The sequence below is a fragment of the Mirounga angustirostris genome, unplaced genomic scaffold, assembly GCF_029215605.1.
Source record: "Mirounga angustirostris isolate CCGP_5_RB_7025 unplaced genomic scaffold, mMirAng1.0.hap1 SCAF_6, whole genome shotgun sequence".
In the NCBI taxonomy this organism is placed as follows: Eukaryota; Metazoa; Chordata; class Mammalia; order Carnivora; family Phocidae; genus Mirounga; species Mirounga angustirostris.
The window spans coordinates 82,868,708-82,882,911 of NW_026991714.1; the positions used below are offsets into that span (position 1 = coordinate 82,868,708).

Below are 14,204 nucleotides of genomic sequence, written 5' to 3' on the forward strand. Positions count from 1 at the left end.
ACTAATTCCTCATCTCCCCCACCCCCACCCCAGCCGCTGGCGACCACCTTCGTACTTTCCGTCGCTGTGAATTTGACTGTTCTAGGGACCTCAAATCAGTGTAATCATACAGTATTTGTCTTCTTATGTTGGGCTTATTTCACAAACTGTAATGTCTTCAAGGTTCATCCGTACTGTAGCATGTGTCAGAATTTCATTCCTCTTTAAGGCTAATACTCCATTGTACGTGTATGCCGTAGTTTGTTTACCCATTCATCCGTTGATGGACATGGGTAATTTCCACTTTTTGGCCATGTGAATAATGCTGCTTGTGAACATCAAATGTACAAACATCTCTTCAAGTCCCTGCCTTCAGTTCTTTTTTTTTTGGTTGTATACCTAGAAGTGAAATTGCTGGATCACATGGTAATTCTGTTTAACGTTTTGAAAAACCGCCATACTGTCTTCCTTAGCGGCTGCACCGTTCCACAGTCCAGTCAGCAGTGCCCAGGGATCCAGGTTCTCCACATCCTCACCAGCACTCATTTGTTCATTTGTTGATAATGCCATCCTAATGGGTGTGAGGTGGTATCTTGTGATTTTGACTGATGAGACAGCTTTTGACCAATTCTGGTACCACTTTTGGGATTCAGGTTACCACTGTTAATTATATGAGGCACAGAGTAGGAAACAAAACCATATACCCCATTCTGGTTGAAGTTTTTTGCACAGTTTGTGTATTGTGATGAGCTGTTAAATTGGAGAGGTGGCGGTGACTGGGGGCCTGGGAGAGTCTTCTGTATTGGGTAACTAACAGGAAACACCATGAGAGTGAGGATGACGTTGGAAACACAGCCCCTACTTTCCTTCATGTCACTTTGTTCTCTGTCGTGCAAGCCCTCAGCTTTCCCTTGGAACCTCAGGTTAACTTTATTTTCATTTCTTTATACTATTATTGAGTACATATAGGAGAAAGAAAGGCAGACAATCTGGAAGGAGAGGAGTATTCTGTTCTTAGCATATTCGTTGGTTATAATGCTTACTTTTATAGTAAAAAGCTTTACCTTTCGGGGCGCCTGGGTGGCTCAGTCAGTTAAGCTGCTGCCTTCAGCTCAGGTCATGATCCCAGGGTCCTGGGATTGAGTCCCACATCAGGCTCCCTGCTTGGTGGGAAGCCTGCTTCTCCCTCTCCTGCTCCCCTTGCTTGTGCTCGCTCGCTCTCTCTGTCAAATAAATAAATCTTTAAAAAAAAAAAAAAAGCTTCACCTTTCAACCATTTGCTCGTGGCTTCTTGACCTGACAAGTGATTTATGAGCTACTTCAGAGGCCAGATAGTATCGTCTCTCTAACAAGTAACATGAAAATTTTAAATTAATTCTGTAATTTTTAATGCTATGTGATCTTTAAAAAAGATGAACATTTCTAAGAGTGATACCACATTTTGCAAAGTGTTCAAATCTTTTATCTATTTTAAAATTGAGTTACTTGTTTTCATACACTTGTATGAAATGTATATAATGAGAATTCATGATATAGTCTGGATACAAGTCCTTTGTTGGATATGTGATTTACAAATACTTTCTTCCAATTTAGCTTGGCTTTTCAGTTTCTTAAGTGTCTCTCCCTTGTAGAGCAAAAGTTTTCATTTTGATGAAGTCCGGTTGGCTTTTTTCTTTTGTTTTATGGATTGTGCATTAGGTATCATGTTTAGGAAATTCTTCTAAATATTTTATTGTTTTTTATTTTTGGATTTATGATACATTTTGAATCAATTTTTAAGGTGTAAGGTTTAGGTTGAGGTTTTGTTTTTTTGTTTTGCCTGTGGATATCCAGTTGCTCAGCATTATTTGTTGATGAGACTGTCCTTTCTCTGTTGTTTTGTACTGTTGTTAAAAAAAAAAAAAAAATTGGGCATGGCAGAAATAATCCAAAATAGATGGATTGATGAATGGATAAATGATGTGATATATCTATATTTGGCCGTGAAAAGGAATGAATTACTGATACACGCTACAACATGGATGGACTTTGAAAACATGTTAAGTGAAAGAAGCAGTCACAAAAGACCATATATTATATAATTCCATTTATATGACATGTCCAAAATAGGCAGATCTGAGACAGAAAGTAGGTTAGTGATTGTGTAGGGCGGGGTGGGGGGAGTGGATGGGCTTATGAAGGTGATGGTCAAGGGTATGGGGTTTCTCTTTGTGGTGATGAAAGTGTTCTAAAAAGTTGGCTATGGTGATGGTTGCACATATCTGTGACTGTACTAGATACCATTGAATTATATGCTTTTAATGGGTGAATTATGTTACATGAATTATATCAGTAAAGTTGTTTAAAAATAATTAATTGGCCATATTTGTGTGGATCGACTTCTGGACTCTCTTCTGTTGATCTATGTTTATCCCTTGGCCAATACCACACTGTTTTGGTTACTGTAGATTTACAATAACTCTTTAAATAGGTAGGATGCTTCTTTCAAATTCTTATTTCTAGCTATTCTAGTTCCTTTGCTTTTCCATATAAACTTTATAATCAGCTTGTATTTACAAAAAATCCTGGAATATTGACTGAATCGCATTAAATCTGTAGGTCAATTTATGGAGAATTGCCTTTATTATTTTGAGACTTTTGGTCCATGAATATAGTGTGTCTCTCGGTTTACTTAGGCTGTCTTTGATTTTTTTCATCAGAGCTTTTTAGTTTTCAGCATATAGATCCTGTACAGGTTTTGTTAGATTTGTGCCCAAGTATGTCTTTTGGGGGAAGCTATTGTAAGTGATAAATTTTTTAAAATTTTGCTTTTCAGTTGTATATTGCTAGTATACAGAAATGTGATTGATTTTTGTGTGTTGACCTTGTATCCCCTGAACTCACTGAAGCACTTATTAGTTAGTTATGAGGGGGGGGTTTGTTTTTTGTTTTTTTTTAAATAGATTCCTTGGGATTTTTCTTTATAGACAATCATGGCATTTGTGAGTGGGAACATTTATATTTCTAGAATTGTCCATGGCCCATGGTAATCCCTTCTCCTTTTAATGTGTGCAGCATCTGGGGTCTGTGATAATTTGTATCCTCTTTCTCTGTCTCTGCCTCTCTTAAGACTGGCTAGTGGTTGGGCGCCTGGGTGGCTCAGTTGGTTAAGCGACTGCCTTCGGCTCAGGTCATGATCCTGGAGTCCCGGGATCGAGTCCTGCATCGGGCTTCCTGCTCGGCAGGGAGTCTGCTTCTCCCTCGAACCCTCCTCTCTCTCATGCGCTCTGTCTCTCATTCTCTCTGTCTCAAATAAATAAATAAAATCTTTAAAAAAAAAAAAAAAGACTGGCTAGTGGTTTATCAATTCCAGATAGTATCGTCTCTCTAACAAGTAACATGAAAATTTTAAATTAATTCTGTAATTTTTTTTTTATAATTTTTTTTTGAAGATTTTTATTTATTTAACGGAGAGAGAGAGCACAAGCAGGCAGAGCGACAGACAGAGGGAGAGGGAGAAGCAGGCTCTCCGCCGAGCAGGGAGCCTGATGCGGGGCTCGATCCCAGACCCTGGGATCATGACCTGAGCCGAAGGCAGCCGCTTAACCGACTGAGCCACCCAGGCACCCCTAATTCTGTAATTTTTAATGCTATGTGATCTTTAAAAAAAATGAACATTTCTAAGAGTGATATCACATTTTGCAAAGTGTTCAAATCTTTTATCTATTTTAAAATTGAGTTATTTGTTTGGTTATTTGAAACCAAAATACCAGCTTTTGGTTTCATCGATTTTTTTTTTCTATTTTTTTTTTTTTCAATTTCATTGATTTCTGTTTTTTTGTTTGCTTCTGTCTGCTTGCTTTTGGTTTATTTTGCCTTTTTAAAAAAGTTAAGGTGGAAGTTTAGGTTGTTGATTTTAGATCTTCTTTTTGAAAATGACCTTTAGTGCTATAAATTTTTTAAGTTTTGCTTATTGCATCCCAAAACTTTTGATATGTTGTATTTCAGTTCAAAGTATTTTCTGACTTTTCTTGAGACACCCTCTTTTACTCATGAATTACTTAGAAGTGTGTTTGGGGATTTTCTTGTTATCTTTCTGTTATTTTTAATTCAACTCTATTCTAGTCAGAGAGCATACTTTACACAGTTTCAGTTTTTGAAACTTCATTAAGGTTTGTTTATGATCTAGGGTATGGTCTGTCTTGCATACTGTTCCATGTGCACTTGGAAAGAACGTGTATTCTGTTGTTGGGTGGAGTGTCCTATAAATATCAGATCCAAGATTTTCATGGTATTTTTCAGTTTTATGTCCTTGCTGTTTTTTGTTTACTCTGTTACTAAGAGGAGTGTTGAAGTTTCTAACTCTGAGTTTGGGTTTATCTCTTTCTCTTTCTAGTTCTATTATTTTGGCTTCATGTTTTGCAGTTCTGTTGTTAGGTGCCTATTTGTTTAGGATAGTGCCATTTTCTTGTTGAGTTGACTCTTGTTAGGCAGTATCCCTTTTGATCCCTGGTTATTTCCTCTGCTCTGAAGTCTGGTTTGTCTAGTAGTAATATAACCACTCTTACTTTCTTTTGATTAGAATTTGCATAGTAGTATTTCCTGGCTTTTTACTTTTATTCTATTTAGATTGTTATATCTGAAGCAAATTTCTTATATACACTATATAATTGGGTCATGATTTTTTATCCATTCTGACACTGTCTTTTAATTGGTGTAGACTATTTGCATTTAGTATAATTACATATGTATTTCAGTTCTTTATTTTTTGCATTCTGTTTATTCCCTCTGTTTTTCATTTCTGTCTTTCCCTCTTTTGGCTTGTTTTGGGCAGTTTGAACATTATTTCGTATTCCATTTTAATTTACCTATTGTGTTTTTTACTAAATATTTAATATTCTCTGTGTGTGTGTGCACGCACGCGTGTGTGTCCGTCTGTGTGTGTGTTTGTGATTGCTTTAGGGACTACTGTATTCACACTTAACTTTTCAATCTATTTAGAGTTAATGTTTTACCATGTGAAATGAATGTAGAAACTTTACCACCCTATGGACTCCTTTGCCCTTCCCCCCCTGTATTATAGTTGTCTTATATCTACATTTGTTGATAACTACCAGACAATGTTATCCTTTTTGCTTTCAACCATCAGAGAGATTTTAAAAATCACAAGAGAAGAACCTATTGTATTTACCTAGATGTTTGCAGTTTCTTTTGCTTTTCTTTCATCCCTGACGTCCCGTGTTTTCCTGAGGCATCATATGCCTTGTGTTTGAAGAACAGCTTTTAGCATTCTTTTGGAATAGGGTTGCTGGCAGTGAATTCTCTTAGTTTTCCTTCATCTGAGAATGTCTTTATTTCACTTTCTGAGGAATATTTTCACTGGATATAAAATTCTGGTTTGACGGGTCTTTTCTTTCAGCAATTTAAACGTATTCCATTTGCTTCTGGCTGCCATGGTTTCTCATTAGAGTTCTGTAGTAATTCAGTGTGTTCTTCACCTAGGTAATATGCTATTTTTCTCTGCTTTCAAGATTGTCTTTAGTTTTCAGCAGTTTGGTTACACTATGTCATAATGCATATGATTTATTTTATTTTATTGATCTGTTTTCAAGTTCACTGACTCCTTTCTCATGCTTCTCCTTTCTGTTACTGTTCCCATCCAGTGAGTTCTTCAAATTTCAGTACGTATACTTTTCAATTATAAAATTCCTATTTGGTTTTTGTGTGTATCTTATGTTTCTTTGCTAAGACTTTCTATTTTCCCATGTTTCAAGAGGGTGTGTTGATTAATTGTTGAAGCATTTTTATCATTAGCTGTTTGGAGTCCTTGTCGGGTTTTTCTGGAGTCAACATCATCTCATTGTTGGCATTGGCAGATTATCTTTTCCCTTGTGAGCTAGGAATTTTCTGATGCTTCACGTGCCCTGTTATTTTGGATTGAATCCTAGATATTATATTATGAGACTCTGGGTCTTGTTTAAATCCTGTGGAGAACTTGATAATCTTATGTAAGCAGACAGTCGGCTTAGGGTTAGCCCTTAATTCCTGACATTCCAGTTTCTGGGCCTGTTGGTTCCACTGTTGGCGTTGTGGTGCTGTCTTGACCTGCACCACGTATGATCCACCCGGTGGCCAGTCTGGGACCTGGGTGGCTGTCTCTCTGTTAGTTCAGTTCAGAAAGTCTTTGGGATGCTGCTCACTCGCAGGTCCATGCATAGCCTCTCGGGGTGAGCCCAGCAGTTCACAAACCATGTTCTGGGGCCATTGTCCTAAGCATCCCCCCTCTGGAACCTCCTGAGGACTCATTGTCTGCTTTTCTGGGGTTCCCCTTTTCCACTCTCTGGTCAGAAGTCGGGGCCCATCATGCTGCCCACTTTCTTGACTGCTCCTGTGCGTGGTTTCAGTCTGTTGAGTGTTACTGCTTTCTGAATCTGTCTGCTACTTTTTACCTTTTAGGGTCTCCACATAGATGCTCAGATATTCTGTCCACGTTTTATAGTGAGAAAGGCTGGTATGCCCCTGTTCCATCTTACCCAGAACTAAAACTCTTAAATGATCTTTAAGGTGAATTATAGATTGCCCCATGGTACTAATGACTGTTACATTATTGGAATTCGTTTTTGGTAAGTGATGCACCCATATGCTTAACATAGTTGCACTTTTACTAGAAAATCTGGCATATTTTGTACCAAGGAACTTATATTTCTGTCATTTCAGTTACACACTTTTTCCCCCCGTACAGATGAGGTGTTTACATTCCTTCAGAGCTTTGTCATGTCTGCCACCGAGAGCATTTCCGAATTTATCCTCCGACGGCTTACTATGAATGAACTAAGTAGTGTAAGTACTCACAGGAGCAACTTTCCATTCTTTTCATCAATATTTGAGTGATTACTTACTGGCAGGCACTGTATGAAATTGAGAAAATTAATGTGATACTTTCTGGAGAAGCCACTTAGGAAGCGGAAAAAACTCTAAGCTTCGGAGTCTCCTCGTTCCATTCCACCCGTGTCCTAACCGAGGCCTTGGGAGAGTTAGGTAGCTCTTCCGAGCCTCCGCTTTCTCATCCACAAAATGGAGATAATACATCCACTCCCCAGGGGCTGAGAGAGCCGCGTGGCATGACCTCACTGGAGTGCTTCAGGTATTCAGGCGTATTTGGTCCTAGGCTCCGGAGAGTGGGATTTGGCAGGTTTGAGGTGGACCAGGCATCAGTACGGGTCTGGTTCTAAAGCTCCATAAGCGATTCTGAAACACAGAATAGGTAATAGTCGGTCTGAGGTGAGTGTCCTTTTCTGCTCTCTGCACTCTCCACATACTTTGTTTCCTCTAGGACAGATGAGAACACCTGAAACTAATATAACACTGCATGTTAACTGCACTGGAAGTTAAAAAAAAAAAAGAAAAATTTTTCCTTCCAGAGTATTTTGAAAATGCTGATTCTTATAGAAATGCTTATTATTCTTAATTTTTTTTTTAGTTGAAATCTCTAGGGACAAATGTTGAAGCTTTAGAATAAGTAGATTGTTAATAAAGTGAGAAAATATACTTATTTTAATTTTTATTAGAATACTCAATTAAGTACATTTGTTTGATAGGCTCGTGAGCAGGTGTGAAAATACAGAAAGGCAAGTTCTCTACTGAAGGACCTGAGCTGTTATGGTAGGAAGGCAAGGAAACTATGAAGAAAAAGCCCTCTGGAGTGGGGAGGGTTAACTGTCTTCTTACTAAGCAGTTGTTAATAGTGGCCTTGCTATACCTACATTTCCAAGAAGGCATTTAATAAAGAACTAACTCTTTTGGTTTGTTTTGCTTCAACATCACTTTATTATCATCAGTATTATCTTACCTTCTTTTTTAGGGAGATTTTCAGACACACACAGAAGTATGATGAACCTCCATGTATCCATTATAGAACATAACTGTTTTTGTTTGGAATTTGATGCTAAAAATAGCTTTTAAAAGAGGAAGGGTTCATGTGATTTTGTTTAACGACTGCTCTCGGGGAAGAAAGCCCTGGTTTGTAGTATTTATCTGTTTCCATGGCTGATTTCAAGCTACAAAGCATACGTAGAATATAGGGAGCGAGGATGGGCCCTGGTACTTGCTACGGGCTGCTCCTGGGGGCGCCTGCCCTCGGGCCCCCAGGGAGTGCAGCCCCTAGACTCAACCTGTTTCCGGCCTCCCTGGGAATCTGGCCTGTGTCCTCTTCCATCTGCTCTAGGACCTGACTGTTGACGGTCCCCCACCCCTTCTTTCTCGTATTCTCAGCCTCTCCGTGTCTCCTGGATTCTTTCATGAGCCCCGAAACAGCTTTGGTAGTCCCTCATCTCAAGGAACCCACTCTTTCTATTGCCTGGTCCCTCCAGCTCCTAATTTCCTTCTCTCCATAAGCCGAATCTATAAACACTCCACAGCTCCATTCTCACCTGGTTTCTGCCTCTGTTGAAGCCCTGAAGCGGCTCTCTCTGAAGCTGTCAGTGATTCCTTTGTCATAAATAAACCTGATGGATACTTTTCAAACCATGATTTTCTTTTCTTTTTGTTTTTTTTTTTTGAGAGAGAGAGAGAGCATGAGCAGGGGGAGTGTGAGAGGGAGAAGCGGGCTTCCCACTGAGCAGGGAACCCAAAGTGGGGCTCGATCCCAGGACCCTGGGATCATGACCTGAGCCGAAGGCAGACGCTTAACCGACTGAGCCACCCAGGCGCCCCTCAATCCATGGTTTTCATGACTCCTCAGCCCCACTGGACACGTCAGCCACTTGGCCCTCAAAACACCAGCTGTCCCTGGGGTGGCCCCATCTCTCTGCCATCACCCCCACCTTCCCTTCAATTATGCGTTCTCCACTAGAGAGCCTCGAACATGGGAGCTTTAGAAAGCGTGGCCCGGGCCCTTCTTCTCTCCCATTCTTCCTGTGAGGCTGTCTGGGCTGCACCCCCAGCTTCAGCTGTGCCAGGGACCCTACGTCTCCGTCTCCACCTCCGGCGGCTCTCCCGAGCTCACCACTCCGTCAGCCAGGTGCTCTTGGACAACTCGAGTTGCATTTCTCATACTTAAGCCGTTCAGAATTGCACCCCTCGCCATTCCCTCCTCAGGAATGTTCCACCATCCAGCCGGCTTCCTGAGCCCCACATTCAGGAATCCTCTCTGGCACTCGATCCCTCACTCGCACAGCTGGTGTTTGGTCTCCACCAGGCTCTGTGATTGTTTCTCTCTGTCTGTGCCATGTCCTGGCACTTGGCTACGTGCCTGACATGTCGTGCTTGCTCCGTGAGCACCGATTAAATGCAGGAATCATGTGCTTCCTGGTGTCCCGAAAGTCTGCCAAGGATACAGTAATTGGTATACTGATGATAGGGCTAGTCCACTTACCATACTTTCTCAATTCTTTGAAAAGAATCCGCATCCATCCCCGTGGTGGGTAGATGTTACCCTCTCCATTTTGTGGATAAGGAATCTGAGGCCAACAGAGGTTGGGTCACAGAGCTGGCGGGTCGTAGTGCTGGACTGAACCCTGCAACTCAACGTTGCAAAGACCTGCGTTTAATTCCGTCTCTCCCACTTACCAGCTCTGAGATGCTGGCCGAACTGTTTGACTTCTCCAGAACTTAGTCATCATGTTAGCAAAATGGGACCGTAACCTTCCTAGTAAGAATGGAGGATCATAACCTGCCTAAAACAAAGGCAGTTGTCACCGCTCTAATTGTTATTTATGATCTGTTGGCCTTGGGGTGCAAGAGTTGGTAGAACGTTCGTGAGCCAGATGAGTGAATCATGACGTGTGCTGCAGTTATACTGAATGCAGAGTTGCTGTGTAAGCTCAGAGAAGGGAGTCCTTAGCTCTGCATGGGGAGATCATGGAGGGCTTCTTGGAGGAAATGACTTTTTCTCTCAATTCTTGTCTTAGTACGTTTAAATAAGGTCATTTATTTCCTGTCTGAACTCTCATAGTTTGGTAAAAATCATGGACCTTGCATGTTAATTGTTACTGTTTGTCTTTAGGTTTCGGATCTGGATCGTTGCCATTTATACCTGATGGTATTAACTGAGCTTATAAATACCCATTTGAAGGTTGGGTGGAAAAGAGGCAACCCCATTTGGAGAGTTATTTCTCCTCTGAAAAATGCATCTATTCGGCATCTTCAAGAGATCGACAGTGGACAGGTAATCCTTCATTCAAGGTGTGTAGTTATGTTGAATAACCATATGTAGAATATAGATTTGATTATTAACATTCTGATATGAAAAGCATCTGCTGAAATTTAAAATAGTATCCTTTGTTCATAGTACTTGGTGAAGATTGGGACTCCTATAGGTATATAACAAAGGTGTGGTGACTTCAGTCTTAAAGCTGTTTAGATACAGAGAGTGGATTTTCACTGAACTGAGTCTTTGCCCAAGTACCAGTAAGAGACACTTCAACATGTCTAAGTATTTATATGGTACATGACATATATGTGATAGGTGACATATAACACGTATGTGATATATAACACGTGGTGTGTATTAATACATCCAGCAGCCTGTATCCTTGGCCGTCTACCTTGTTGTCTACCCTGGTCTTTTGCTGCCTTCTCTCTCCTCCCTCCCTCGCCCCCCCAGTGCTATTATGCTGCAGTCATGCATAGGGGCCTCGTCATAGAGCTTCACGGATCACAAGCACATACCACCTTCTTCCTCATCTGGGCTTTCCTTCTGTCTGGTCCTTTCACCAACAACTCCCTCCCCTTCAGGATGCACTTGTCAAAAATCCGGTCCATCCTTTAGGGCCCAACTTGGATCAGTGTCTCATTGCTTCCTTCGTTTATCTTTTTTTCTTTATGCCTCCATTGTAGTATTTACCTCTATCTCTCTTGTTTTTGCAATAACTTATGTGTATGTGTCTTCTCCTCTGGATCCTTTTTAGTACCTGGAAGCTTTTCTTAAACATGGCATGAAAAGGTATAGTGGTTATGAGCACAGGCTTTGGAATTAGACTTCCTAGATATGGATCCTGGCTTTAATCTTGCTAGCTTTGTGACCTTGAGGAAATTACTTAACATCCCTGTGCCTCATTTACCACACCTGCAAAATGAGGGGTATAGAGTTGACAATGGGAATTAAAGCAAGCTCATACATGTTAAAACTTTAGAACAGTGCCCAGCACAAAGAAAGTCCTCACTGAATGTTAGCTGTTTTCACTTAACACATTATAAGGGTTTAATAAAATTGAGCTAAATCATAGAGTAGTCCAGGCTGCTAATTAAAACAGAGAAGGTACTTGATTGCTTTAATAATCTAATTTTTTAGGAGGGGGGAGGGGCAGAGGGAGAAGGAGAGAGAATCGTAAGCAGGCTCCACGCTGAGCACGGAGCCCCATGTGGGGCTTGGCCCCAAGACCCTGAGATCATGACCTGAGCCGAAACCAAGAGTCAGCTGCTCAACCGACTGAGCAACGCAGGCGCCCCAATAATCTGATTTTTAAAGTAGTTTTCAAGAACTGTTGACCAAAAAATGATAAGGAGGCCTACTTACTACTTCAGCATCCTGTCTAGTACGTATTAGTGTGTTAGTGCTGTAAAAGGACTTTGTGAGTTTTAAATGTAGACCAAAATCATGAAACATACCACAGTAATTCTTAAAGATGGCTTGCTTGTGTTAGTAATTCACTGAATTACGTTAAGCTTAACAGGGACCATATTGGCTAAAAGTAATAGTAAATTTTATTTCTTTTCTTTTTTTTTTTAAAGATTTTTAAATTTATTTATTAGAGAGAGAGTACAAGCAGGGGGAGCAGCAAAGGGAGAGGAAGAAGCAGGTTCCCCGCTGAGCAGGGAGCCTGACGTGGAGCTCGGTCCCAGGACCCTGGGATCATGACCTGAGCTGAAGGCAGACGCTCAACCAACTGAGCCACCCAGGCGCCCCTAAATTTTATTTCTTGTGTTGACAGTGTTACTATGTAAAATTTATACATAGAGGTACTTGCTTTATTTTAGGGAGTTGGTGAGGAAAGGTGTGGAGTGAGGAGTAGGAAGTTCATTCCGGGCAGAGACGGTCTGGCTGCTGTATGTGGCGGCACTGCCGTGGTCCCTCCGGGCAGCTGTGTTCAAAGTGCGGGCTCCTGCCGGCTCTCCTGGCTTCTTGGCTCGACACAGTTGATTTTCTCTGCAAGTACGAAGCCAGGCTGTCTTGGCTTCCTTTCTTTTTGTTCCTGCGTGTAGAGTTTCAAGTGCTTTCCATGACATCACCCATTTGTGTGATTTTCACAGTAATCCTCTGAAGTAGATTCTCTTACTGTCCCCATTTCACGGGTGAGGAGACTAAGCTGCAGTGTGTCCACAGCCCAACTGTAGTAAGTGCAGAGCCGGGGTTCAGCCTCGTGCCTGAGGTTCGTGAGGAGCTCTGAGCTGTGGGCTGTGTCACCTCTCCGGAAACAGTGTACAGCTGGTGAAGGAGTCACTACATGGATGCCTGGAGCCTCGTTGTTTTGTTTTGTTTTGTTTTTAACATAATTCAGCCAAACAGTTGAAGTTAAGACTCATCCACAGAAGTGTATCCAAATGTGTACATGAGCAGAAAAAAGGCTGAGAAGTAGGGCTTCACATACACTTGGAGGTTCAATATGTGGCTGCTCGGTCATGGGTCACGTCCAGGAATTCCCCTGCCAAACTGGAGAGATCAAATTGTTGTCTTAGTCGGAGCTGCTGAGTTTTTATTGCCACTTTAAATTTGGTCACCGCCAATCGCACAGAGGTTGGTGACACTGAAGGACTTGTAGTATTGGGTTTCCTTTTGTCACCTCTGATGTTCAGTAGCAGGCAGGGAGAGGGGAAGGCGGGCGGGAGGCATCCTTCGGCTGGGCCTCAGGTCCCGATGGTCAAGATTGGCTCTCATGAACTAAAAGATGTTCCGTTTCCCCCTCAGGAGCCGACACTTGCCAGGCAGATTCAGAGGGTCATTAGTATGGCTGCCTTGGCCATGGTGTGTGAGGCTGTTGACGAGAAGCCGGAACTACAGCTCGACTCTCTGGATGCCGGACCCATGGAAAGGTTCCTCTCCTCTCTCCCGCTCAACCACACGCTGCAGAAGCCCCACATGGAGGAGCAGAGCAGGTGTGTCCACCCCGGAGGGCAGCACATGTGTGAAAGGCATCTGGTTGCTAATGTTTAAAATTTCATTTTTGTTTTCATTGTTGAGATGAATGATTGCCCAGCTGTATTTATAGGGTATGGGAATTTGAAGCTATAGCATCTCTGTTACTGGAAAGCCACTGACTTTACTGCATGTAGTTCTCAGTGAATCCCTTACAGGGAAGGAAAATACCTACATTCAGAGTAGTTAGAACTTTGAGGTCCGTGTGGTTTCCTTGCTTTTTGTGGGCCGGGGATTTCTTGTAAGGATCGTTACTCCATGCACAAGGAACTGAGCCAGACTTGAAGGAGCAAGGGATGGTGACTGCATGTTTTGTTTCAGTTTTTTTGAAGAATCATCAGCTTCCCAAGGATGGGGGAAAATAGTCGCACAATATATTCATGATCAGTGGGTCTGCCTCTCTTTCTTGTTGAGAAAATATCACACCCTTATCCCAGCGTCGGAGGGTGACGTTCTGGAGCCCATCCTGCCTGCTATTCAGATGCCCGTGAGGACTCTGCAGTCCGCGCTAGGAGCCCTCACAGTCCTGCCTTCGGACCAGGTTCTGCCTGTGTTCCACTGCATGAAAGTTCTGGTTCCCAAGGTAAGATACAGTGAGACGGGGATTGAAGAATAACTGTGGGACCAGAGATCAGTTTCCGAAATGAAGTCATTCTTAGGTATTTCTTTCTTTCTTCTCTCCTTCCAGCTTTTGACCTCCTCTGAATCACTCTGTGTAGAGTCTTTTGACATGGCTTGGAAAATTGTATCTGCGTTAAGCAATACTCAGCTGATATTCTGGTCTAATTTAAAAGCTTTTGTTCAGTTTGTTTTTGATACCAAAGTTCTTACCATTGCTGCGAAAATCAAGGGCCGGGCATATTTCAAAATAAAAGAGGTAACTTTTTTTTTTTACAATGGGGTAAAATGTAAATTTGCCATCTTAATCGTCTTTAAGTGTACGATTCAGTAAAGTATGTTCACGTTGTTGTAACAGGTCTCCAGAACTTTCTTAACTTGAACTGAAACTCCGTACCCCTTAAACAACTCTCTTCTCCCTCCCCCAGCCCATGGTAATCACTTTCTACTTTCTATTTCTATGAATTTGACTACTTTAGATTCAAAGGAGGTCACT

General features: G+C 41.7%; 1 protein-coding gene across 3 annotated transcripts in view; it reads left to right on the plus strand.

Moving 5' to 3' along the window:
• TARBP1 (TAR (HIV-1) RNA binding protein 1) overlaps positions 1 to 14,204 on the plus strand; it is an 85,559-nt gene that overhangs the window by 33,840 nt on the left and 37,515 nt on the right. For all 3 annotated transcript variants that reach the window (XM_045877810.3, XM_045877811.3, XM_045877812.3), the window contains 5 exons: positions 6,701 to 6,798; positions 9,962 to 10,123; positions 12,863 to 13,050; positions 13,412 to 13,673; positions 13,779 to 13,967. In XM_045877810.3, the coding sequence (XP_045733766.1) occupies positions 6,701 to 6,798; positions 9,962 to 10,123; positions 12,863 to 13,050; positions 13,412 to 13,673; positions 13,779 to 13,967 (899 nt within the window). The remainder of the gene's footprint in view (positions 1 to 6,700; positions 6,799 to 9,961; positions 10,124 to 12,862; positions 13,051 to 13,411; positions 13,674 to 13,778; positions 13,968 to 14,204) is intronic.